General features: G+C 44.3%; 1 protein-coding gene across 1 annotated transcript; it reads left to right on the top strand.

The window, feature by feature from the left end:
- The first annotated feature begins 3365 nt into the window (after positions 1–3365).
- Positions 3366–27817, top strand: LOC137912630 (thrombospondin type-1 domain-containing protein 4-like). Its single transcript, XM_068756767.1, has 17 exons — positions 3366–3394; positions 3627–3696; positions 4833–5152; positions 6299–6716; positions 7371–7473; positions 8208–8344; positions 21088–21292; positions 22712–22887; positions 23186–23267; positions 23926–24105; positions 24332–24461; positions 24862–25066; positions 25523–25696; positions 26234–26407; positions 26538–26717; positions 27281–27425; positions 27675–27817. Exons 1-17 carry the CDS (start codon positions 3366–3368, stop codon positions 27815–27817), a joined length of 2871 nt encoding a protein of 956 aa, XP_068612868.1.

The raw sequence follows: 27817 nt of genomic DNA on the forward strand, positions 1-27817 counted from the left end.
GAACATCCCTGAAGCTTCACTGGTTTCTCAGCCTTTCTCAACCCCCCCCCCCCCCAAAGTCTGTTAACCCCTGTATAATCAGGCGTGTAGAGGGATCAACCTGCAGGAGTAACTGGAGACAGATGGCGTGTGAAACCCTTCGGTGTGTGCGCACGCACACACACACCTGTCCAAAGTCATTCCTCCTCTGCAGCAGAGATCAATGCATTTCTTACTGCTGTTCCACTTGAAGATGACAAATGTGGAGAAACGGGTGTGAATCAGTTTGGTTTGTTTTCTGAGCTGAGCTTCTTCATATGAACTCCGTTTTTTTCTTGATTTCATTAACTGCTAACATCTTATTACAAGTCTCCACTTAATTCCATTAGTTATTATCCACATTTCTCAAAATGCTTTTACACAACCCCAACACGCCTGAACTTGCTGCATCCAACTTTGTTTTATACTGTAGTTCTTCCTGATTGCTGTCTTAATCATTTTGTACAAATGGAGGGCTACAGTGATAGCATTTAGAGCAGCATTGTTATATTGATGTGGCCGTAACAAAGGACCAGAGTCATACAGGATATGATTTCTCATATAGTTAAATGAAAAGCGCTGAAGCCAAATGTTGGTTCTGAAGCCAAATGCTGGTTCTGAAGCCGCAGTGTGGATGTGCTTTGCTGCCTGGCAAAAAGAATATTTTAAAGACAAGGCTGCCAATTTTTTCCACCTCAAAGGAACAGTTATTAGATTCTCCTGGCATGAACCACAAGTATTTTTTAGTGTTAGTTATACATGGATAAAAGAACCCCCCATCTGAACACAGATAAAGTAAATAACATACAAAACACACTCTAAGTGAATAATGTTAATTTATGTTAAATTATTGCTCTAACTCTGAAAGAATATGTACAATATTTATTATTTTAATTGTCTCTAAGCATTTTATAAGATAAATCCATCTGTAAATCCCCTCCCACAACCCAGAGCTCTTCCAACGAGGCCTTCAGTGCTTCAGCCAAAACAGTAGTTCATTAAGAGTGCTTTAATTGAGCCTTGTTTTCCTGTGATGGGTCTGGAAACATCGGGCTTAAAGGAGAATTCCTGAGCGGCATCACTATCCACATGAGGGTCAGTGGGCAGATCCATACAGACACATGGAACATCAGCACATGGACGATGGGCACACTTGGATGTACACATCTGTCACATCTGTCAGATTATTTTCACACAGTTTGCTACTGAAGGTTTTGTCAAGCTATGTGTTGCGGACTCAGGGTGTGGTGAGCTGCACTCTGCCACATAACGGAGAGTAAATCGTGCTGAACTCCGTTTTTGTTCTGTCCCATTAAACAAAAAGGCAACAGAGCAGATCACCGAGTCGTTCCGGTTTATGGAAGTGGAAGTTTTGGCTCTGTAGATTCCACTCTCCCACTGCAGGCTGCGTGTGTGTGTGTGTGTGTTATTTTAAGTGAGCTGATTCCCTTGAATGAATCTTAATGTTGGTAAACAATAAACTACACCTGAACCATTTTAATTTGTTTTCTTTAGTGTGCCGAGGCTCCTGTGGTTGTCCTTTGACAGAGCGATTAGAACCCATTCTGTCAATCCAAAGCCAAATAATAAGATTGAAGAACGCAGACCATCATGTCAGTGAGCAGAGTGCATACCTCCACCCTACAGGCCTACAGTCCCTCAAGGTGTCCACCCATGTAGACCCACCTCATTATCATTATCTAAAAAAAAGATCGACAACTTTATTACAAAGTTTTCGTGCGTCAAAAAAGCGGAAGGGATTCCTGCATTGGCCCCTTCATTAAAAGCTTCCGGTAGTTTTATGTTTAATGTACAAAAGTGGTGGGAAATAAAATCTGCATTTTACCTCTTAATCCAGATCCGTTTAAGAAAGTCACTCATTTGTCAGGAATTAAGGCACTGATGAAAACCTTTGGAGGTTATTTTTGGGATATGCTGTCTGTCTGGTGTGGCTCCAGCTTCCACTGATCAACCCCCCCCCCCCCCCCCCCCCCCCCTCTGTCCTGCAGGGACGGGGCTGATGGACTTTGTGATTGACTTCAATGTGAATGGGGGGGGCTTGGGCCACTGCTGAGGAATGATCTGTGATTGATTTAAAGCGACCCTTCATTTAAGGGCCACTAACTTCATTTGTGAATGTGTTGATTTCACATATCGGCAGTATCACTGTGCGGATTATAAAAGGTAATAATTAATAGTTAAAAACAAATGGACTGAATCCGTGGCCTAAATCATAGCGCAGCCAGATGACGCTGAATACTAATGTCACTGGCAGGTGAGGCTTCGCGCTTTGGCTCCACCTCCGCTGGAGGATGAGATCATTTACCTGCCCAGAAAGGACGTTCCAGACAGACGGAGAGAAGAGACGCGGGGTCCGCGCGTAAAGAGCGCTGACGCTCTCTGTCTCTGGTCTTCTTCACTCGCGACCGAGCTCTGACACGAGTGGGAAAAGAAAGACACGCACACGCACACGCACACGCACACGCGGGGGGGAGGGGGGCGTGTGCTGCAGCAGAGGCTGCTTTCTGTCCGCTGTTTAGTTTGCAGCTTTCTGTCATCCCGTGTCTTCGTGCGTAAAAGCAGAGCCTCCGGGAATCACCATGATGACCGACTCCCAGACGCGCCGCTGCCAGCGGTCTGATTCACAACTCGGAGGAAGGATTGGCTGATTCGAATGTCGTAGTGTAAAGTCTCCGAAGGGAAACCCGGCACTTCCACCTGGATTCATTCAGGCTCCGACCAAGATCTACCTGGAAATGAATCTGTGAGCGCAACGGCGCAGCAGGACGCACGGGCTCGACCGCAGCGTGAAGGACTTGCACTATTACTCCACTTCACCACCAGCAGGCTGCAGGTAAGTCAGCGTGATCTCATTCATAATAATGCTCAGGTGTGCTCTGCGTGTTTGTCTCCTGTGAGAAGGAGTCTGTGGAGTTCAGGGCTCTCCGATCATCTCGTCTAATTCAATGAACTAAAGTGAATCAAAGTGAGTGAAGACGTGCACCGTCTGGGGGGGGGGGGGGGGGGTCAGGCCAGCAGGATCTAATGGGGCTGCAGCTCCACAGCAGGGGGCTCCCTCGTTATGAGCCACAGGTCAGAAAGGTCAACTCACACGGTCAAGTGGGTAGAAGTTGTTCCCCCCCTAGTCAGTGTCTTGAAGGACAGTCGGGCAAAGAGATGCAAGGTGTCATCAAACTGATAACCGAGGCACAGGTCAGTCCCAGCACTCCCGTGTTAACATGCCGTGACCCGACAGGCTGTGTTTATGTTGAAAAAGCATCATTCTGATGCATTTAATGTAATTTTGTCTTCTTCTTTTTAAACTCCATTTGAAGAATCCAGCAGCTATGCACGGCGTCTGGGTCCGGATTTCCAGGTAATGTCAGAGGGATTGTTTTCTATATTTCTACAGGTCTCTGCATTCATTTGCTCTTAGACACAGATAAACTTCCACGACCGTCTAATTCTCTAATTGTTCATCAAGCTCTTCATTCAGAGATATTTTGTCAACATCACACAACTGCACATATTCTCGCTTGTAAACCAATAATGCCATTAAAGTCACACCACCAGTATCAACAGCAGCTAACTCTGTCTGTCGTCTGTAGCGTTTCTCTCCTCCTCCTGTCGCTTCAGGCTGACCTCCTGGACTTCCAACAAGAAGCAGGCCAGAGGAAGGTGAGCAGCAGCCGCTCAGCAGGTGGTGAGGCCGGTAACATTTGACACCATCGTGCGCATGGGTTGGATTTCTTTATGTTGCGTTAGCTCCTGTTAGAATGGGACGATGGGACACTTGTCCAGAGACATGCATTAGTCTCTTGTCAGTCCTGCTGTGGCTTCTTCTGTGCTGCTGTCCTGGTGTGTGTAAACAGTGAGGGTTCTCCTAAGGGGAACCTGAGCAGGGTTCTAATCCCTTAACTTGTAAGGAGAGCGTGAGAGAAAATGAGCTTTGATTGCAGTGAAACAGAGACGGGCTTAAGTCACTAGTCAGCAACCTCCCTCTGGACCACAGACACCGCATGGAGGAAACTGATGGATGGACCTTATGGGTGAAGATGACTGGGAGATGGACTTTCCAGTTGGCCTCCAGGGTTCCGGTGGGAGTCGGCTCCATGTGTCCCCTCCAGGTGTCGGGCTGTGTGACCTTCGGCTGACCCGGGAGATCGCTAGATGACAGTGGGGTTGAGTTTCAAAGGCTGAGGCAGGGTGGAAGTGGCGGCGGGGGGGGGGGGGGGGTTCTGACTGGCCTCTGAATAGCTGCACATGCTGATTGACAGGAGGGAGAGCCCACTGCCAACCCCCCCCCTCACTGCTTCTGCATTCACTTTCCATCCACTGAAAGTCAAAGACAGCTGAGCTTTTACTACGGCCATGTGTTCGCCCAGAGAGGCGGCAAACAAATGGAGACAAAGTGAGCCTCAAAGAGGAGGATTTCTATGCAGCTCCGTGGATAAAGTAGGCTTGGCACAGGGCCTCTGCTGGCAGAGGGCGCAGCGATCACTGCTAATACGTCTCTGGCAAAGTTGCACGGAGGGATAGAGTCGACAGCTAGAAATGCAGGTTGCCAATAGGGAATAGGCCACTAACAGAGGCCCGCTAATCAGGCAAATCAGGGGCTTATAGCTGTGAACAGAGATCGGTTTCATGGATACTGGTGGGAGGCTGATGAGGTGAGGTCAGCGATAAATCTGAGGAGATTAAAGTCTCCTTGATGGAGGCCGTCCATCGATCGTTGCATTTACTTTGTGGTGCTTTATCCTGATGCTTTGCACTCTGTGGTGTCGCTGATCGTGTGTTGTGTCGTCTTCACACAGGTTACTCAGACGGCAGAGCACCAACAGGAGTTCAGGGCAGAGCATGGAGAGATTCATGGCTCCTGGGGCACCTGGGGTTCCTGGTCAACGTGCTCCCAGACCTGTGGAAGAGGGGTGCAGCAGCAGAGCAGGCCCTGTCTGCCTGTTTACACTCAAGCCCAATACCCCAGAAGGGCTCATCCTTACCCCGAGCAACCGGGCTGGGTCATTTCTGCCCTGCGGCCATCGGTTCCTCTGCACCGCAACGCAGGCTCGACGTCCAGCGGCAGCATCCGTGACGAGCTGAAGGAGGAGAAGCAGAGCCGGCCCGGTGGACGCAGGTACTGGACCCTCTGGTGAAAGGTTGCTGGATCAGGTTTTAAGACGCTAGCAAACAAAGCTGTTCAAATTACTGTTTGATATGAAGTTTTCAAATCAGGAAATTAAATTTATGCTTCTATATAGGGCTCAGTAAAATATTTAATCAGTATGGAAAAGATGAAAATGACATTTATTTATCCCGTCTAATTCATTGCACTCATTTATGCCTGCTGTTCAGTACAGAATATCTGTACAGGGGGCCGTCGACAATTGGTTCCGTAAGCCGTAAGCATGTCGCCCCATGTTAAATTACCGTAAGTATGGTATGCTGCGTCATGATACCCAAAATATCGGAGTATCGGACACAATTTCCTCTCGGTAGACGTCGTGGGTGAGACCGCAGAAACCGTCGCACACTTGATTCGCTTGCTCGCTTTCCGGCATGTCGTAAAAACAGCTCGTAAACAGACAGAAAAACATCAGGCGAGTACGTTCATAAAGCCAAACAGTCGCAGAGGTCGCAGAGGTCGTGAGTCGACGACTTCCTGTATTATAGTGCACGATGATGTTGGGTCTTCTTTTAGCTCATTATCAATCTGTAGCTGTATTCTGTAATTAATTAGCTTCTCAAATACTACATATTTAAATACTATACGTGGAAATACTGTGGGAAGAAATGTGTCTACCTCTACTGGAAGTAATCTGACTATCATGAGGAGCTTTATTTTCTCTATTACAGCTCTTTGTTAGTCTCGAGACGCCTGTGTGGCTGAGCAGCCTGCTCTGACAGGGTCTTTTTGGAGCCATCACTATGGGCCCTTCCAGAGCCCATCTTTTATGTTCAGAGTCAAAGACTTGGCTTGTGCTCGGCAGCTTTGTGACCTTGTTCCTGTTGTGCTTGCCTTAAAACAAATAGCACTGATAAATACAAGCTTGTTTCAGTTGGAATTTAAGGAGGAAAAACAACAACGAAAACTCCCAGAATCCAGCTACTGGTATCTTGATGCTTCTGAAATGTCAAACATGTGATATGAAAGCATATACTATTTGTAATTAAAGATAATGTTGGCTTCTCATTGGTTTTTAGGAGGGTTAGGAAGTGTTGAGACACACATCGAGATGGAGGTGACACTGGTAACACTGTTTTTTTATTGGGTTTACTTCAGGAGGGTCGCTCACATCGCCCCGGGGAGGTATGGCTATGGGAGAGCTCCCTATGTGACTCCATTGCTGACAGATGCAGCTAAGAATTCTGGGACAGCTCGCTCCCACAGACAAAGACGCTCTGCTGCAGCTGACGCCCACCATGCTGCTGCTAGGGGCCACAGTGGCCACAGGTCAAACAACCTTGACCCCTCCACCAACCTCTATCGCTACAGCGGGCCTCACATGCAGCCCAGGGAACAGAACGGTCAAAATGACAGAGTCTGGGCTCCCCTTTACCAGCCGGGTTCAGCCGACCAGGACCAGGCCCAGCGGGAAGGCAGACCAAGCAGCCAGACGTACCAGGAGAGACCCTACAGCCCCCTGTCTGCATCCTTCTGCACAGGAGATCGCGCTCACTACAGCATCTGCAGGAGTGAAGTATGTAAATCCAACCGTAGTCATCTGATCTCGGATGCTCCTCTCTGCCGTCGACTCAACCTGCCGGCAAGCTTCAGCTTCTGCTGCAGGATTTTAATCTGATAAAACACAATGCCTATTGTATATTTAGAATAGCCGGTCAGCGCGGGTGTGACGGTGATACCGCTCACCTTTTTAAATTAGCGTGAACACGAATCGACCACCATTATAAAGTCTGTGGAGAAGAAGATCGTTATTTATTTCATTCATCAGAGACATTTCTGGGGCTTTTATGAGAAATCCGTTTAAACTCAACTGTGAACAGATCCTATGGAGTCCATCTTGTTTATGAAAATAAATCCAAACTGTGTCTGGCTCTGCGTAGTGTGTGATGACACTGATTTTCAAGCGAGGCAAAGCAGAGCAGGGTCTTGTTTAGGCGAGGGAGTCAGGGGGACGTCGGAGAGTTTGAGTTTCACTGGCAAGACTACTGGAATCAAAAGGATTCTGACGAGAGAAGAGTTAAAGCGGCTCAAGCAGAGCCCGACCGCTGCAGTCAAACAATGGCTAGAACGGCTCGAGCAGCAATGACAAATGTGAGCTTCCTGCAGCTGCTAAAACATTTACCTGTTGGGTTCTTTGGAGCATCAATGTGTCTGTGTGGTTCGTCCTCAGGCCTGCCCTCCATCCAGCAGAGACACCAGGGCCGTTCAGTGCTCTTCATACAACAACCAGCCTTTCATGGGCAGAGTGTACGAGTGGGAGCCGTTCAATGAGGGTGAGTTGTGTATGTAGAGCATACATGTGGGTTGTGTTAGGGCAATATTCCATAATTCATAATTACATGGAAGAAGGGTATTTTTTCTTACCTCTACTACCAACCAACATTGGCAAAGGTGGGGGAATTTACAAAGGCAGAAAATGTAAAGCAGCAACATGACACAGGGTATCTGTACTAAGACGGAAGCAGGACATGAGGGGAAGCTGAAAAAAGCAAAAGCTTCATACATAAATTAGTTTAGTCACAACAGAAGATTTGAGACAGGGAGCTGCCCAAAAAAGACAAATGACAAATCGAAGTTGAATCCATTCAAACCAACAGAAGAGAAATATTTCCAAAGATAATTTTCGGATTCTTTGAACCTTTTGAAGACGAAGTCAACATCACGAAACTGTATTTAAATGACTATAATTAAAAAGCAACGTGCACAGCACTGATTTCTGTTTATTTCTACTTCACCCAGTGTCCTAACATTTTTTTTTGTCTCAAGGCTATACTCATAATATCTTGTCATACATCATGGCCTGTGTATTAGTGAATTAATAGTATAGGATTCATTGATGTAATGGTTATGTGACCTCAGTGTTATTGTATATTATTACAGGCTGTGGGTGGATGGTCCTTAAACCTCAGATTTACATCCCAGCACTAGAATTGAATTAGACCACTGTGATATCAATATGTTATTTAATTTCTGCAAAGTTGTCACCACCTCCTAAATCTCATTCCAGTTCCTGGGGATCAAAGGTGTGAACTCAATTGCCGGGCCGTAGGCTTCAGGTTCTACGTGAGACAGTCAGACAGAGTGACCGACGGGACACCGTGTGGGCAGAATGACTCTTCTCTCTGCGTGGCGGGAAAATGTTCGGTAGGCCACTGGATAAAAGTTATTTTTTAAACAGTTCCGGGGGGGGGGGGGGGGTTGTTTTCTGTACCACGTAACTCTGTGTTTATTTATTTTGACTTTTGCATACCATCAATGAGGCTATCAAGACCTCATCAGATGAAGCTTTGTTCATTTACAGCATTCATTCCCATGCAGCCGTTCTGCTGCAGTGATGGCTGTTGGCCAAGAGGGGGCAGCACAGCTCAGAGTGAAAGCTAGGTTTGTGGAGGTCGGAGGAAGTTTTTGCTGTCTCGTGCCAAAGCTTGAGATCTGAGATCCCAATGTAGGACATATTTAAACTTCTGACCCTATATATTATACATTCCATGAAAACACAACAAAGCTGTGCTGGCCTGCTCACAGTTTGCTTTGTATTCAGAGTGCTGCACTCATGGTAACAATCTTTTTCTTTTGAAACTTAGAAGGAGGAAGAACTCATTTCCATTTTCTCATGCAGCCTTTGCTCAGTCAACCCTGTGTGTTTCCCATGCACTGTAATCCATCGACGAGCTTTGTGTCATTAAGATTTAATTAAGAGAGAAAGCCCTCGGATCTCTTATTTAGGCCCTTTCACTCCTAACACACGCAACATGGATCCCTCTCGAATGGCATCGAGTTATTATTGCCTCTGCCAAAGTTACTATGTCTCCATCAGTGTCTTTTTGTTTGTCAGTCTGTTAGCCAGATTACACAATACTGTTTTATGGGCCTTCATGAAAATTGGTGGGAGAGTTGGACGTGTTTCAGAGAAGAGCTCTTTGAATTGTGGCTTCAGATAACTGGGCTGAGCTAGGACTTTCTTTTCTTCTTCTTCTTCTTCTTCTCTAAAAAAAAAATACATTGCACAGTCAGAACATTTTCACAAATTCTGTCTATTCTGCATCTAACTGAATTAGTGGAAACTTGGTGGAAGGGTCAGGCCTGGGCCAGGAAAGAACCCTATGATGTCTGGTGCTGATCCAGACTTTTGTTTTTATTCCATTTTCTTTAAGACTGCTAGATAGGGCCCTTAAAAAAATCTTCCTAATAATTACACCCTGACCCAATTTCCACTAAGGGTTCTGGAGGGATGGGGAATGGGACAGAACAGTCATGCAGGACTGTTCAGCCTTGGCAGAAGCATGTGTTCTACAGAGTGCTATGCTCCTTTATAATGTTGGTCTGTCAACTGTTTGTGGGTTCAAGCTCATTAGCATCTTTCAAGGAAGAGACGCTTAGTTCCCGTCACTCTCCGGCCATTTTAAAAGGAGATGCACCCAAGCCAAGAGATTACAGGAAAAGGTAGATTATTATATTGAGCAAATCTTTCAATGTGATGATTTCAAAATAATTTACAGTACAGATTCTGAGGTGGTCTTTTTTTTTTGCCAGCACTAAAAGTAAATCATGAATTATAATGGCTTTGGCGTTCCTTTGGATCAAATCTCAGTTTGCTCATAGACATTCCCATCAGCCTGAGCTGCAGGCTACTTTGTGTTCAGTGGGATTTAGGAACAGCAAAGCACAAGATGATGATTATACCTGCCAAGCAGAAGACTGCAGACTGCCATGCTGTCATAATACATGATTTAATAGTAATAACATAGAAGTACTGTAGTAGTGTTTAGCAAATTCATTTTCTACAACCACATATTTACTCCTTTAAAATCCATTGTGTAGTAAAATATTTCCTGTCAGCATTTTATTATATGACATTTTGGGATAGCTATTTCTGCTGCATTAATGTTATATCACATTCCAATAAGGTATAAATGTTTCAATTCTAACTGTAGTTCTGCTTTATGCTACGTAATTGCATCATTTTCCACAAGACAGATTTTTGTCGTGGTGTCCCTGTCCTTTGAGAAATGTCTCTGGTGGCCATTTAAAAAAAGAAAAATCTCTGAGACTGCATTTCATGGTTTTAAAACATATTATAGGTTTTATTCATATTAAAAATGTTAAAGGTATCATCATATCCTATGGCGATAAATAGATTCACTAGACGAGATGGATACTGTAATGTGGAAACTTGTAACTGAAGCTCTCAGACAGTCAAATCACTGCCTGCAGCACAAGTACTACCAATAGTAGTAGTAGTAGTCGTATGAGTACAGAATCTTGCCTCTGCTGAAGGCAGGATGGAATAAGTGTGACTGTTCTGTTGAGCTCTGGTGCCATCCACATTTGAACTGTATTTTTATAGCTTGATTATTCTTTGAGTCTTACTCTATCAGCAGAGCTGCTAGGGTTGTGTTCTTGTCTGTACTCCTGCTGACACGCTGTCACGTACCACACACCGAGCATTTGGGTCTTCCCTGATGCTTCTCAGTGGCTGCATGAACAACTGCCCAGCTCTGTCCATGTGACCTTTGACCCCACGTGCAGGTCTCCATCTCATATTTCTGAATGTGCAGTGAAACCCTCAAATCATTCAATTGCACAACTTCATGTCTGTTTGCTTTTACAACCAAAGTTGATTGAGTCAAATCGAATCTGTGAAGGATCGTATTCCTGCCGAAACACAAAGCGTTGTGACCTGAGCTGTCTGAGGTCAGATGGAGTAAAGATGTTGATGCCGCTGCCAGTGGTTTGATCAGTCCACAACAGAGGCTTCAGTACTTCTGACCAGCCAAACATCTGGGAAGTAGTAAAAGAATAGGCCAGATTTCAGAATGACTCGCTTGGTTTCTCTCTCCTTCTCTTGGGGACCCTCACAGATTTTTGACCTGTTTTTCCTTCAGATTTAATGGCTGTTCCTGCTCACAGACAATCTACTTAAACAATGTGAGTGAAGTCAGGCTGAACAGCAGCTGAATGTTCAACTAGAAAAGCACTCGGAGAGCGCAGACCTCCGCCAAGCAGCTCATTCCCCTCCTAACTGGATTAACACCGTCCACATGGTGATCTGGATCATCATCAAAAGGTTCTAAATTGTTCTTGGTATCTTTGTACAACAACCATGAAAAGTAAAAGTGAATCAGAGTTGATGTGTATTTAACAGATTTTTGAATCCATAATTGGAATTAAAATGTTGAAATTTAATATTTTTTCCTGACCTCATTCTGGATCAGATCCAGAAGACATTTCTCATGATAGTTCATATCGGACCTCTTTATGACTGTGATTTTTAGTGAGTTAAATAAATGCATATTTTACAAGATATGATGTTTTTATAAAGCCTCCATCATAAGTAAATGGTAAAATCTGGATTCTTTTTGTATCCAGACCCTGATAAGCAGCGTGCCACGACGCTGATAGACCAGCATGGATTTTTACCTGTAACTGAATTGCGTTTGCCACGATGCACGCGTTGAAGGTCTCTCTGATCGACATGTTTCCTATCACCCAGATTAAAACTCGCCACACAGCATCCTCACCAGCCCCCCCCTCCTCTAGCAGCTGCATCTGGTTTATGCATTCACCAGTGCACTGGACAGGCAGATGTTTTAAAGGGGGCGAGTGCTCTGATATACAGCCGACTCCACAAAGCCGGGCGAAGGAAGCTCACTTGTGAGGGATGCAACCTACTCTGCATTAGTTTATGATTTGTACGTACCACATTTCATGACTGTTGTGGTTAGTGAGCTAACATGCTAAACCAACATGGTGACTTCAGCTCTTAAGGTTGCTAGGAAACAGGATGCAAACCTGAGGGCCGGAACAGATGGTGGCATAAACTCTTCATATTCAATTTTATTTTTTATGTAAAAACTGCACTACTTTTGTTTTTCGTGATTGCATTTTATAGTTATACGATGGAACACAACAGGATTATGCGTTACTAAGAAGACGGTCAGTGGTCAGTGCATTTCCATTTCCTGGTAGATAAACAGATGGATGAATGATGGCGATTTGGGGATAGTTGTTGCGCGAGGCGAGCGGCAGCGGAGGGTGTTTCAGATAGCAGTGAATCTCAGCGTCTGTTCCCGCTCATGAAGAAGAATAAAAACACACAAATCAAGGATGAAGAGTATACTCATTGTATCGATACCCTGGTGAATCTTATGGCCCAGGAATCAACCGTACCACAATTGGAAACATATACGAGTTGGGTAGTTTGGCTGCGATGTGGCTTGCACCAAATGATTTAGGGTCCTCTAATGTTTTTTTGAAATTGTTCTGTATCTTTGGGAGTGTGAGCAGAAACTGAAACATGTTCCCAATTTTGGTTGTTTGACTCAAGATGTTGACCAGACCTCGGGATTATTTGTCTGATTTTTCTGTTTTGTGTTGCATTAAGAAGTGTGTAATTCTGTTAATCCTATTAGCTGACATCCCTCAAAAATGGCGCGCAGACCTGTCAATTATTTCTGCTCAATTCCAACCATGGTGGTTTTGCTGACACATTAATTTCAGCCCAGCAGGAACTTCCTTCCTCACATACTTTCTCTGTCACATAGAAAATATTCCCTCCAACTTCCTCTCTGGGTTCCAACTCACCGTCAGCGATGGCTGCTGCACTCTCCTCTCTGCCTCCTTCCCCTCCCTCCTCTCTCCCCTCCTATTCATGTTCTACCCCTCACTCTCTTGCCTCTGAATAAGCCCTGTTCCCCTTTACCTCCCTTAGCTGCGCCTCCCCCCCAGCTCAGTTTACAAGGGGAACTTGTGCAGATCTGTAGTGAGAGGGGTTGTTTCCAAGCTACAGTGGTGAGGAAGAGTCTTGACGGGAGCACCCGCTGGACTCGTGTGGAAGACTCAGTGGCTGGTTGAGCATTTTGGTGACCGTATGAGAGAATGCTTTCTGGACCGGCAATCCTGATGCTCATCTGCGTCCACATGCATGTGCAGGGGAAGCCGTGGTCACAGGTAGGACCGGTTCCGCCTCTGCTTGGACCTTGAATGTGGCAGAGAGCAGGGATTCCCATTGAGGCTAACATTATGTCTCCTGGAGCTGCACTGCATGATGCATTGCTTAGTTTTTGTTGTGGATGCTTTGCAGGGGTCGATGCATGCATGTCACCTTTGGACATTCTGTGCATTTAGCAGACTAGGTGATGACTGCAGACCTGGGTTATAGGATGATGCGAGCTTAGGCAGCACTGGGCAGTGTCACTCTGACAGCATGGATGGTTTTCACTGTGTCTTTGCACACTCACTGCCTACTTGTAGGATTAGATTTCCCCCCCTAATGGCAGACCTGCCCTGGGCCTATAAAGATGCACTTCAAGCCTGAATTAGCCCGTCACTGCCTGCGGCTCCGCTCAGGCAGCTTCAGATCACCTGTGTTTGCCCGTGATTAACGATGCCGGTGTAAGGCGCACGCGGTTGTGAAATGTGAAGATCCTGAGGAGATGCCATTGGCAGGTTTATATGACTCTATGCTACGGAACTGTGAATATTATGTAAATGTAGAATGCAGGTTGAGTTACGAAGTATTTGTGTGAACCTGTAAGGAAAAGAGAAGCTGCGTCTCAATCAAGTCATAAACTGCGTAATGCAGCGTCTCTAGCCCATTCTAATGATATTAACAGGATGACAAAGTAATGAAATGGTTCCTAATGTATGGGGGAATACTTTCTGAGCTATATTACAGATGCAGTGCACGACAAAATACTGTAGTCATACATTCAATTTATTTTATTTGCTGTTCATACACACAAATTAACAGCATGTCGTATTTTTTTTTTTACCTCAGTTTGGTGTAAATTGTAATGACCGTTTGTATATTGGCTTCTATATGGATTTGGAAGGAGAAGCAGTGCGAAAAACTGCTCTCTGTGTGGAATAAATCCAAATGGATTTGCAGGAGCAGTTAGAAGATGGTTTGCTTCTTATCCGACCTTAACCTCCTGAGTCCTGAACTCTTGCATGGCATGCTTTTTTAATTTGGAGTGATTGGGACCTGGTGAGTGTAAAACTATTATTATCAATATATTGTATGATTACATTATTAATATAATAGTATGTAGTCATTACGTAGGTACTGAGAAAAATTATGGCAAAGTTAAGAACATTCATTTCGACTTTTGATAGAACAAATAGCCACAACTGAGGAATGATCTGCGAAACTCTTTATTTGGTGCCAGAATTTGTTATTGGGGTCTAGACGACCTCACACTCGATAATGACTGAGAATCTTCACAGATAAATAAAACCCATAGTAGTTCACCTTATTTTTCAACAGTAATTGCCATTTTTTTTTACAGTTGGCTGAACTCAGTTCAAATTTATTAAAACAGGTTTATATAACCAGCTCATACTCGCTGTCACTGAGACTGGTGAACCTTAATATTCCCCTCAGAGGACATTGGTGCCAAAGCAACAATCCTTGCTCCCCAATAACATAATAAAAGTTCACACACACACACACACACACACAGCTAAAGCTGCTCATTCTAAGAGAAGTGAGAGACATCAATCTGCATTGAATCCCATCACCTTGTAAAATGAATATCCAGCAGAGACCATTCGCTCATTCTGCTCCAGTGCATCCAGTTCAGGGCAGTGATGCCAAGAGAAACTCTACGGTTGTTTAATGGCTGAAGAGTCACTCTGTTCAATGCTATTTGTTTAACAAGCATGCTTTGACCTGTTTTTACTGCTGGCATCAGAATTCCTGTCACTCGCACCTACATTTCGCTTCACATTTGGCAACACTGGCATACTGCGAATCTGATATAATGTGAGCCAGATTTCTTTTTTTTTTAAATGTTCCAGCTAAATCAGCAACAAAATGTATCAGAGAAACAAATGAATGGAACAAACAGACTTTTACCAGCTCATCTCATTCAGAGCTACAGTAAATAATGTCAGCTTTTTTTGTATTCCCAGGACACAAATTCAGTAGGAGTCATTTAGATTTTATTGTAACCAGCAGGGGAAACTTTGTTAAACTTGGAGTGGTGGCTGAGTGGTGAATGAGAGAGGAGAAGCTGGGCTGGAACAGCCAATCACAGGCAGGAGAAATTAGGTTTGTTGCTGGCAAAACAGCAAAAGAAGCACATGAACACAAAGAATTGTGTTGCTCGGGGTGAACGATCTGGACATGAGTAACTGAAACCAGAAGAAGCAGCTTTATTTGTCATTATACAATCATACAACGAGATCACAAGGTTAGTGTGGAGCGTTGGTTCTGAGCCACTGCGCCCTGCAACAGTCGGGGATTTGATTTACATAGAGGATGAGTAGATCAGTATTGGGTGACAGGTTGACGTGATCAGGAGTGGATATAAGCCGGTGAAGAGCAGGATGATTGCCACAACCGCAGGCAACCAATCAGAGAGAGGTAAACCTGGTGCAGCTGCAGGACGAGCGGCTGATGCTGCACCTCAGGCTGGGGCAGATCCACAGATCTTCTGCTGCTCGGAGAGTCGAAGCGTGAGAGGAATCTGTTCAGGGTGTCAGGCAGGGTGGAGTCATGGCCGGCGTGCTGGTCCCTGCGTTTGTAGTCCGTCACAGCCCTGATGCCTTTCCACATGTCACGTGGGTTATTGTTCTCAAAGTGCTCCTCAATATGGGCAAGGCAGGGGGGAATGGGCGCTGAATTTATGCAGTGTGGCGTTGATAGATCAGATACTGTCACGATGTACTAGCTGGAAATGGGCCTTAATCCATGCCATCCAAGTATTCAAAGTGTACTACTTTTTGGTATATTTACAAGTATGGGCGTACTCCGACTGGCCAAGCTGACCATGGACGTCTGCCATTTGGGACACAGCAGGGGGAAACCTGGGCCCTAGACCCATGCCGTGGCACATGTTGCTATGATGTCTTGAAACGCTATGTTGTGGAAAGTGGAAAGCTGAGTGATTATTATTGGAAAAACCAAACCTTGTGTTTCTATTTAGGGTTAGAAATCATGGCTTCCCATTGGTAGAGAGCCAGAAGTGAAATGTGAGGAAAAGGCGCACACTGAATAAATAGTAGGATTGTGCTTTCTTTAAGGCAGGTCTACAAAATGAAACAATAGACACTACCGGTATTCTAGGAACAAAGGAAGAGGAGGAGGACGGAGAGCCATCATCTCTGATGAGATCTGGACCACTTTGGTTGACCATGTCCACAGGGACCAAAGACAACAAGCACATGTTGTATAGTGTTGTTTACTGTACATGCCTGTTCTATGTTCTTTCTACACATCAGTGTTTGCTATGATGTGTAGGCAAGAGAATATCGGCGTATTTCTGTCACTGAATATTCGTGTGTTGTATATCTGAGTATAAAAACAATATACTGTGACATCTTACAGGAGTCGGTGTAACACGGAGCTGCACAGGCATCACTAATCTCCTGATAGTCAGTCATACTAGTGTGTTCCATTGATGGTCGTGTTTTCCATTCAGCACCTCAGTATTCAATCGGCTCCTGAAAGTGTGTAATCATATACTAGTCTGTGTACTGTTGTCTTCATTTGAACACAAAATACCCTTTTGACTAGAGTGAACATTGTTTTGGGGGCAAAGATTCATTTTGCAGGGGATTTGGAGCATTTAACATTTAGTGTGTGTGTTTGTTGGACTTGTGTTTGGGGTTCTGGGAACATGACATGAGGTATGCTTTCAGAAAACGTGTGTAGGAAACTGAGAAAACCTGTAAGTCAACATCCTTATGATTCCCATAGAAGATGCATTCAGTGGTCCAGTCAGTTGATTTGTGAAAGTGGCCTGTGTGAACTTAAAGGCGTAAAGGCGGCGTTGTATCCACAGATACAGATGTGTTTATGATAACTTTGCCTTCAACCACTCATTAAAACTGTAAAGATCCAGAGTGTCCCAGCATGTGGGAGGCAGATGCTGGTAGCCTTGACAACGACAATATAAAATGCATATGAAACAATGGGGTGTATTATCATACCATAATCACAATTCATCCCAATCTAATTCTCATTGAAATCTTTTTTTTTTTACTCCTAATCCTATTTGTTTTTTTTTACTCCTAATCCTATTTTTTTTTTTTTTTTACTTTTAATCCTATTTGTTTTTTACTCCTAATCCTATTTTTGTTTTTTACTCCTAATCCTATTTTTGTTTTTAACTCCTAATCCTATTAGTTTTTTCTGTCTGCAGGTCACTTCCACTGTAAATTCTTGTCACTGGGAATAGTTATGTTGCATTTCCAGCTGGTGTTTCACAGCTGACCAAGTAATAACGACGTCACTAGTTTTGCTGGAGAACATGGCAACCGTTTGTGGGCGAGGGGCTCTCGTTAAAGTCCCCACACATTAGCGTGTCAAGAGTCTCCCTTTCAACTTACACTCATAAAAGTGTTTCAAACGCACCACTTCTTAAATTTGACTTCACAGTAGAACACAGCATGCTTCTATTCCCAGTGGTTCACAGTGAGCGTTGGATGCATTTGTTCTGTTGACATGAGTTAAAGGTCTTCAGTATTTTATGAAACCTATTGGATAATTTTCTTAACAGAAGTGTTGTTCCTGTCCTACGTTTCAGGATAAAGCAGTTTCACAGCAGTCCTGTCTTTTCTTTTGCAGTCAGTTGGAAAGCTGAGAGCAAAACTGCCAGGATGTCGGTTCCCAGGTTCTGGTGGGATCTGAGCCTCATCCAACATGCATACATCTGTATTCAGGGCCGTAAAGAGGAGCTAAAGCATTGCACCGGAACCGGGGAACCGATGTCCTGGCTCAACTTGATGATGAGTTGGTGTAAGGAGATGATGGGTGTTGATGGGAGATGAGAGGTGATGGAGAAGGTGATAGATGAGAGAAGGTAAAAGGAGATGATAGGAAGGTGATGATAGGATATGAGAGGTGATGAGATGAGAGGAGATGATGGGAGACAAAAAAACGATAGGAGATGAAAGGTCATAGGATGATGATGATAAAGGGGTGGATGCAGTGTTGTTCTGTGGTCCAGCGATCAGGATCTGCTGGTGTCTGTCATTCTTGAGCAGATTATTCTAAACACTACATGAACATTTTACACACAAACCTGTCTCCTTAACTTTGCAAACTCTCTGATACTCTTATCCAATGTAATATCAGTTCACAGAACAATTTTAATAAGCCGTTTGAATAATCTCAGGTATCAATTCATAGAATAAACTGTGCCAGTGATGATTTACCCAAATTAGACAAGAGAGCCACGATGCTGACGGCATTGATCTGTTAAAACCTGAAATCAAAAGGATTTGAACCGCCGTAGTACTAACTGACTGAAATGAGTTCATCCATGGTACACATACAGTACATACACTATTTTCCACCACCTTTCACACTTAGTTTAGCCAAAAAGAGAGAAGTTAAAAATCTCAATGTTGCATCTACCACCGTTGTTGGTTTAAGAATGATATAATTCGTAGCTTTGGCTTTTATTCATAATTGCATTTGCGGTGTGGAACCACAAAGCAGGCCTCCTACAAGGATGAAAGCACTACTATTGCAAGGCCACGGTAACTTTATGCCAGAGCTGTCAGGAAGAGACTTGCGTGCATCTTGACAATGTGCATGTTAAGTGTTAAAGAACGATTAATGTCTGATGCTTTTTAGCCTTGATATCGGCTGAGACGGTTTTTCCTTCTCTCCTAAACTTTATCTCATTGAAGGGAAGCCTTTGTACAGATTATGCAAGTAACCAGAGATCATTTCTATAATTTCACTCTGACAGGCAGATTATAGAGGTCAGTGCGAATTATCACTTATTCCTGGGCTACAGTTTGAAACTCTTTTTTTAGGTGAGTTGAGTCCGATTTTGGTGGTGACCCGGATCATTATTTGGATCCAGATTTTTTTGAATAAGGTGTTCGAGAAACAACCTCAATCAGATTTGTGTTGGAGTCGTGCTTGAATTTTGCTGAGCAGTCGTTGAGTCTCTGCCGTGTTTCAGAGGATGCAAGGCCACGTCATCAGGAGGACAGATGATACTATTTGTGGATTATTCAGTATTGGAATGTTAGTTTTTAGTGCAGCATGCTATGATGGGGCTGAGAAGTGAATAATCTATTGATTGATTTGATTTGGTGAGCTGCCAAGATAACTGATTCAGCACTAAACCTTTCAACTCTTCCCACATCGGAGGAAAGTGAACCCAGCTTGTTTTCTAAATCCACAGTCATATGATATTATATTTACAATTCGGCGTTTGGGTCAATAAATGTCACTGATTTTCCTCCCCTCCTTCCACTGTGGGGTGTTTTGATTCAATCATTCTCCTGTTTGCATGGACTGTGTCTGCATCTCTGTTGTTGGAGGAACATTTTCACCTCACCGAAGCAAAGATTTGCTGCTGTGGTCATGTTGTTTTAGGCAGAAAGGATTAATGGCCAAAACAGAGCAGTGGAGGGAGATATTTGTTGATAGTCGCGCCTTTATAATCCTCCTTGAATACATTTTTATTTGTTCTCTGAGTGGAGCCTGTCAAAATGTGCTTTAAGATTCACTGTGCACCCTTTTTCTGCAGACCTGTGGGATTCGGAGTTGCTTTCTATTCAATGGTGCAAAAAGTGAGACGTGAAATGCAGCATATTTACCGTGAACGTTCAGCCCCAGCTTTATCCAGCCTTGCTGCACTGCAGCACGGATCTACTCTGACCACATGAGCATTTGGCAGCTGCTCTATTATTCAGCTCTCCGACTTTGTTTTTATTTTCTCTCATCACTGACTTCCTGAGAAGAGAGAGCGATTTCATGGTCATTTTGGCCAAGAACCAACTGAGCCGCAATGAGTGGGAGAGCGAGCCAGACACTCTTCAGGAGTTCAACCCGACCTCCTCAGACACCTTTGCTCGAGTCGCTTCATTTCTCCAGCTTCCATTTATCACAGTTTCTCTTCCTGTTCTTTAACTTTCTCCAGCGTCTTGTCCCAATTATAGGAATTGAGCTGCTATCTTCACATTTGTCTGTAATGCATTAGACCCTTTCACATTTTCTATGCATCAAAATGTAATCTGGAATGTAATCCGGATGCAGAATGTTTAAATTTATAAGAATGACAGAAAATTAGGTTCGATGAGACTCAGAAGAAAATACAAATGAGCATATATCATTAGCTCATGGTTTGATATTACTTGTAAACATGCAACGCACCAAAAAGAAAAAAATGCTCAAAAACAATATGAAATGTTTTCCTTGAATAACAAATGAATAAGGAGTGTGATTCCAGCTTCTCAGGCTCGAGGAGAAATATTACGAGGCTCAAACGATCATGGGACTGTTGCTTTTCAGAGCAACGGGGGAAACGGAGCGGCCTGCTGTGCCGTTACAGTTCGAACGCTGACACATGGTTTAATGCATTTGCTCAGACATAGCGAGAAGACAGCGAGAGGAATACTTAGCTTCACGCAGAGAACCACATGGAAGCCAAGCAAGAGGTGTGACCCGAATGGAGGGCCAAGACAAATCCCAGACCCCCCCCCTTCTCCTCCCCCCATGGTTGCTGACTGGGACCAGTTTTGTCCCATCCACCGCCTGTTTGAACAACAAGTTACTTTGACTGGCGGTTTGCGTTTAGCGGACTGCTGACTGTTAACTGTTCTATTTTCACTGTGTCCAGGTTTCCAGAACTTTACTGTCAATGTGATACAGAAAACACATTTAGGAAAGAAATTCTGGCATCAGTTCAAAGGCAATTGCTGAAATGGTGCATCTGGAAAGTACCACGACTTTAGCTGATTGGATATTCTGTTTTTAATGATGTGGGTTTAGGTGTGCAATCTTTCATGCCTAATTAACGCTTCACCATTTTTGGAGTCGCACGCATCCAGTTAATCCTAACCAGCTCTATTAAAGAACTCTCTCAGCGATTATCCTGACAGTCTGTAATGCATTTAATCCCCCCTCTGAATCACAGAGCCTTGGCTGTGATGATTACCTTGGATCGGGAAAGGAGGTGGACGAATGCGGAGTGTGCGGAGGCGACAACGCAACCTGCAGGCTGGTCTCTGGAGTGTTTAAACACAGATTATCCAAGCTTGGCTACCACAAGGTAGTGGAGATCCCAGAGGGAGCCACCAAGATCAACGTCACAGAGATGGTGAAAAGCAGAAACTACCTAGGTGGGAAAAACACGACAACATTCCCACAGCAAGTTGCTGCACGGCTAGTTTAAGAGGTCCCAGTTTATCCCGGGTATCCCGAGGTGTTCCCATGTCACATGAGATATGTTATTCCTCCAGCGGTTTCTGACATATTTTACATTTAATTACGTTATAAAGGCCTTGCTGTGTTCCATCATAGTTAATTTAGCTGGCTCACAGCAGCAGAGATCCGGTTCTCCTCCCGGTTTACAGAGCTGTGACTTCACTCCAGCTCCAAACACAGTCAGACATGGAAAAAAGTTAATGCAGAGGTATGGTACACATACAGTATCTCAATAATAAAGACAGCAAACATTTGTCATTCGATGAGAAGATTCCAGTTCAGGCAGTTCAGGCCGCAGCTGCTTGTAAAATGAATTAGATCTGTCTGAAAAGGCAGACCAACTAGGACGGGCTGTCCTTTTTAAGGACTTGTTCTGCGTCTCCTGTATTACCACCCACCTCTGTGGTGCAGACTTTCATTTAATTGGAGTTTCTAACCGAAACCCACTACACACTTAATTGCCATCTTTATATAAGTGCAATATGGGGACACAGTTGCGGGGGGGGGGTATTTTGAAAAGTGACTATTGGAATGTCTGGCATTGTGTGATGAAAGACGTGTCCCAACTCAGCGGTAGGTTACAGAAAGAAGGGAACAGCCTGGATCCCCCTCCTGCAGCTGCTTCCCTTGAGGAAAGTGCATAAACACGTTTTCATTAGGGGATCTTACCCCTAAAGCCTCACCATCCTTTTTAATTAAGGGGTGGAATTTGAAAACTTTGTGAAAAAGGAACAGTTATGTGCAGCCCTGCACGCTTTCTGTGCACCAGCAGATGGTAAAATCACAAGCTCATGCTGTACTGAGTGACGTATCATTGGACATTTGTTCTGTAAGTAAAGGCAAAAAATAATGTCGAAAACAATGAACATCCTTGTGGCTAAAATAGGTCACCATGAAATGCTGTTTTTGAACTTACAACTTTAAGTCAAAACAGGCAGTTCATATACAGCCGTGACTCTAATGTGCTTTTAGATGTCCAAACGCATTTATAAACCGGCTTAATGCTGCACCTCTAATGCATTGCCAATGGAATAGCGTACTTAAACTCTGAATCAGTGGAAAATATCTGAAGAAATGTTGTTACAGGATTTGAATAACATATTTTACATCACAAACAGATCATGTTCCTAAAACATACTGAGAAAGCGTTCATTTTGTTCGCTGCAATGAGGTTTTTGGTTGGGGGGGGGGGGGTACATTAACAGCGTCGTACAGTGATGCTAAACGGTTTCACATCAATAGTAATTATGTGGAAGAGGTTGTGGCTGCATTTTCCTCTCCATTTCAGCTCAGGGTCTTCAGTAGTGATTTTGGGATTCTCCTCTCCTTCCCAGCTCTTAGAAGCCGATCAGGACGATCCATCATTAATGGAAACTGGGCCATCGACCGACCAGGGAAGTATGAGGGAGTGGGGACCATGTTCACCTACCGCCGACCGAACGAAATCAGCAGCACATCTGGGGAGTCTTTTCTTGCTGAAGGACCCACCAACGAGATTCTGGATGTTTATGTGAGTAACAGATCAACTCTGACCTCCAGATGTCCAAACGCGGCGACTGTCTTTCAGCCCCACAGTAACATTAATGTCTGTCACTTTATAATGGCAATAACGTGAGGCACTGGCGATGTGTCCGGGGTGTACCCCGCCTCTTGTCTGTAGTCGGCTGGGATAGGCTCCAGCAACACCCGTGGCCTGCAAGGGGCATAAAACAATTGAGGTCGTCTCGTCTACAAGAGAATGGATGGGTACCGGTAGATTTTATAATGACAATATTTGTGACTTTTTTTTACTGCCCATTTTGTCCCAGATGATCTTCCAGCAGACTAATCCCGGCGTTCACTATGAGTACCTCCTCCCCATTGAGAAAACTGCCGGTCCTCAGCAAGAAGGCGAGTGAGACTCACTTAAAGCACGCTATTTATCACCGTATTATCAGCGAGGTGACTCAGAGTAACAGTAATCAGCAGAACGATGAGGAAATGAAAGCTTTTTGTTGTCATTTGTTGCATCCATTCCAGCCAACAACTGAAGTCTGGCATCCCGGTTCCGTCATAAATGAATTGTGTCATTACAATGACGACCATGCAGTGATGCTGCATTGAGGATGTTACTGTGGTCACATCTGCCTCGTACCATATTAAGGAATATCACCCAATTCCTTCACCAATGAAGCCTGTTTCTATTTGAAATAAGTCATTTAGGAGTTATCAATATAAATACGATTTCCATAATGGCAGATCGAAACCCATTATCCAAGTGCCTTTAAATCCACAGTGTCTTCTTTCCACCCCCCCCCCCCCTCCCCCGCTCCACATATGTAAATATATAGATAGATCTGGAAAAGCCTCACTATTGTGTTAGCGAAATGTAAAAAAAAAAGTCCTTTGTTCTCAAAATGCAAAATGTTGAAGTAAGTGAGAAAGTAATCCAGAATCTTCACTTTGACTCAGATCAGCCTCAAAATGTGACCGTCTCACCCTTTAGAGGTAACAATGAGCATCACCTGCTTTTTCTCAGCATGTCCAAACTGAAGTGTCGTTGTCTTAGGGAACACTGTAAATGGACAGGGTGGATATGACCATCACGGCAACACTCACCAGGAAAACTCCAATCAGCCTCCTCGTCTCCCTGACAACCAGCCTCCCGTTGTCCAGCCACCCAGACGCACAAGAGATTACAACTGGAAACTGGCTGGCGCTACAGAGTGCAGCGCCTCTTGCGGTAAAGGTCAGTCCCGCTGTCTGGATCTTACTGCTTTAGTTACATAAACTGACCTGAATGAAAGTAAGTTCAGTTTCAATCAACAGCACAAACACTTTCCTTAAAGAGTAAAATGTGACTTTACTGACATCTCCTATACTTAAATGCTCAATATGATTCCAGTTTGCACAATTGCATTTTTAAATCAATTTTTTTTGTCTAAAGTGTAAACTAATTATTATTTCCTTTGCAGGATTCAGATACCCCGTCTTTCACTGCGTCTCCCGGCTGAACCACGTCCAGGTATCAGATGCTCTGTGTGACAGCAGCAGCAGACCGACTCCTCAAGAAGAGGCCTGCAACCTGCAGCCCTGCCCAGCCTTGTGAGCGACCATAACCCTCACATGAGCACACTAAATGCTGTTAAACTGACTTCAAGTCAATACCACCCAAACATTCATTCAACACGTGTATCTTTTAGATGGGTTTCTGTGGTGGTTTGAATAGTTATATCTTTATTGTGCTCTTATCCTTTGAAGTTTTGACTTACTGTTGGAACATGAAACTTTATCATCCTGTCATTGTGCCAAATATTTTCCTTAAAATAGAATAAAATAATTTACAGGTATAAACTATTACAGCCTCAATCTCATACGTGAGATCATCACATGAACAAAACACAATATGAACAACAAAAAGAACATAATAGCAATAAAGTAAATGTAATAGATATAAAACAATCTTTAAGGATCTTCCATCTCTTGTGGTTTTTACCCTGAGCAGCTGGGATATTGGCGAGTGGTCAGAATGCAGTAAGACCTGTGGCCTGGGCATGCAGCATCGGCAGGTCCTGTGCCGCCAGGTTTACGCCAACCACACCCTCAACGTACACACAAGTCACTGCCGAGACTTGGAGCAGCCTGAAATCGCCAGTACTTGCCAGCTGAAGATCTGCAGTGAGTGGCAGATCCGTTCAGAATGGACCGCCGTAAGTGGAAGCTGAGCTGCTTCGTCCTTGATGACACGGCTTTATGATGCTCCGGACTATGGTAATACTGGTGTATGTCTAACCCTTCCCTAAGCAAATAAATGGGAAATTCCTGTCTAGAAATATGGCGGCAGCAGCTCAGTCCATCGGACCTGTCTTGGGACCACACCAGAATGTGTGGCAGCTCGACAGGTCCCAGTGCCCCTTCCTGAGGTGCTCCTTAGAAAGGCACTGAACCCTTAACTGCTCTCACGGTGCCACATGACTGCCCATCACTCCACCAACTCTCTCCACATTGCATCTACGGACCCTATGTGTGTGTGTGTGTGTGTGTGTGTGTGTGTGTGTGTGTGTAAAATTGTAAAGAAAAAGAGAGATTATCTCCATTTGAAGGGTTAATACAGTTAAGTATTCACCGCCACACTAGTACGTTAACCATGATTCCTGTCTCCATAGTGCTCGGTGCCATGTGGGCTGGGTCAGAGGTCGAGAGAGGTGCGCTGTGTCAGTAACGTGGGCGACTTTGTTCCTGATGACGAATGTAACATGAATCTACGGCCCATCGACGTAGAAAACTGTGACATGGGAGCCTGTGCCAAGAGCTGGTTCTACACCGACTGGGGCAATAGGGTAAATGTTTTTGTCTTCATGCATCCAGCTGCTGTTTTGGCAACAAAATTATAAAAAAGATATTTCAATGCAGCTTAAATAAAACTTTATTTTGAGTTGAAAAAAGAAATGTAAATTATTACAATAATAGCTGAGAAGATAAAGGTTGTCAAAAATAACAGAAAAAATAAAATAAAATAAAGTTGTTGTTTTTTTTAGATAAGACTGGTGTGACAGAGGAGAGAGTAGTGGTGAAGGAATGACCAGCATTTTGCTTCAGAGTGGAGATCTCTTCTTGGATCTTGTGTTTTAATGTCTGAACAGTATCTTGATTGTATTATAGCATTATGACGATTCAGTACGATGCCAAGAGGAAAGTCTCATCAAATCAATTTAGGATTACGATCAGAGATATTAGAGGGAGACGCAAATTCCAAAACCATCACACCTGAGCCTTAGCAATGCTTTCTCATTGTCTATGTACTGTAAACCACAGCCATGCCATTGGGCATGCATGTAAGCAATCTGAGAGTTTACTATAAAGCATTTACTCCTTAGTGCTCAGCTGAATGTGGGATGGGTGCGCGGACCCGGGGAGTCGTCTGTCTGACCAACCACGTCAGCAGTCTTCCTCTGGAGGGCTGTGGCAGCGAACGACCTGCGAACTCAAAGGTCTGCAACAGTGGCCCCTGTGAGAACCGCATCGAGTGGTTTACGGGCCCCTGGAGCCAGGTACGAGCATGACAGGAGGTCACGCCTGATTTAAGGGGACGTTGTCTGGATTAGCTAAATATGCACAGTTATTCTGCATTGCCATGTGAGAATGTGTTCTGTCATATGGTCTGTGCTGTTTGTGACCCAGTGCTCTGCAGAGTGTGGTGCAGGCAGCCAGCAGAGGCCGGTGGTGTGTCTGATGAGCTCAGAGGAAGGCCTCGTCGTCATCCCGCCGTACGAGTGCTCCTCCATAGAGCGGCCCCTCAGCCAGCAGAGCTGCAACCTCAAGGCCTGTGGAGCAAAGTGGTATCACACCGACTGGAGCGCTGTGAGTGAGAGACAAAACCTTCTCAACACAGGCGTTCAGATCCGGTACCCGTATCGCTGCGTAATGATCAGCACGGTGCGCCGTGATATGTACAGAAGAATCACATCGGTATTTCCATGGTCTCCATGGGGCCAGTCAATTGGAGGGCTCAATATATTTTACTATGCGTGAATTTATATGTTCCATAACATTAAATACTCAAGATATATACTTAATACATAAAATATATAAATATATATAATATGAACATTAAATACTCAATACTCACTGGCAAAGATCAGTTAATAAATAATGCAAAATGACCCGGCTTGTCCAGGGCGCGTAGCCCCGCCTCTCGCCCATAGACCGAGGGATGGGCTCCAGCAGTACCAGCGGCTAAGAAAATGGATGGATGACTGTTTCTGACGCTGCTGATTGGAAGTGCATGACTATTACTTGCGTCAACTGCGCCCTCTTCAAACCAGCGTGAAGAACACAGACAGAAATGCAGAAATCGTTTACGTGAATGAACAGAGTAGAATTTGGTTTTTTTGACCTGCCGTCGCCGATTCTCCTCCTTTCAGTGTTCAAAAACATGTGAAGGAGGTTTCCGTGTCCGGGAGGTGCGTTGCCTGTCCGACGACACTCGTTCCAGTGAGGACTGCAGCGTTCAGCTGAGACCTGCAGATAAGGAGGACTGCAACCCAGAACCCTGCACGCCTCTCATAGGTCAGTCAACGGGCTGGACTGCAAGCCGATACCTAGCTGCAGAACTCCTTGCATGAAACACAGATGAGTAATCTTTGAAGTATATGTGAATCCGAATCTTGAAACAGGCAGCTAAAATTTTACTGTGCCTGCTACCCAGGTTTACAGTAATTTCACGTTTTCTTTCCTCATTTGGTTGAATAATAAATTATATTATTACCATTTCCTGGAACTTGGAAATATAACGTCAACTTTTTTTTTTTGTTTCAGATGAGAAGTGCAGAGACAGATACTTTAACTGCAACGTGGTGGTCCAGGCTCGCCTCTGCGTGTACGATTACTACAAGACAGCGTGCTGTGCTTCATGTTCACAAGCAACCCACAGACAGTCGGTTCATCTGGGCCGCAGATAG

Source organism: Brachionichthys hirsutus, unplaced genomic scaffold (genome assembly GCF_040956055.1).
Source record: "Brachionichthys hirsutus isolate HB-005 unplaced genomic scaffold, CSIRO-AGI_Bhir_v1 contig_202, whole genome shotgun sequence".
In the NCBI taxonomy this organism is placed as follows: domain Eukaryota; kingdom Metazoa; phylum Chordata; class Actinopteri; order Lophiiformes; family Brachionichthyidae; genus Brachionichthys; species Brachionichthys hirsutus.

What these genes read in the sequence shown, in the direction of transcription:
- LOC137912630 (XM_068756767.1), top strand. Translation starts at nt 3,366, where the DNA reads ATGCACGGCGTCTGGGTCCGGATTTCCAG. An exon ending in GCGTGGCGGGAAAATGTTCG is followed by an intron (nt 8,345 to 21,087) that starts GTAGGCCACTGG and finishes TCTGAATCACAG; the next exon opens with AGCCTTGGCTGTGATGATTA. An exon ending in TCCGTTCAGAATGGACCGCC is followed by an intron (nt 25,067 to 25,522) that starts GTAAGTGGAAGC and finishes CTGTCTCCATAG; the next exon opens with TGCTCGGTGCCATGTGGGCT.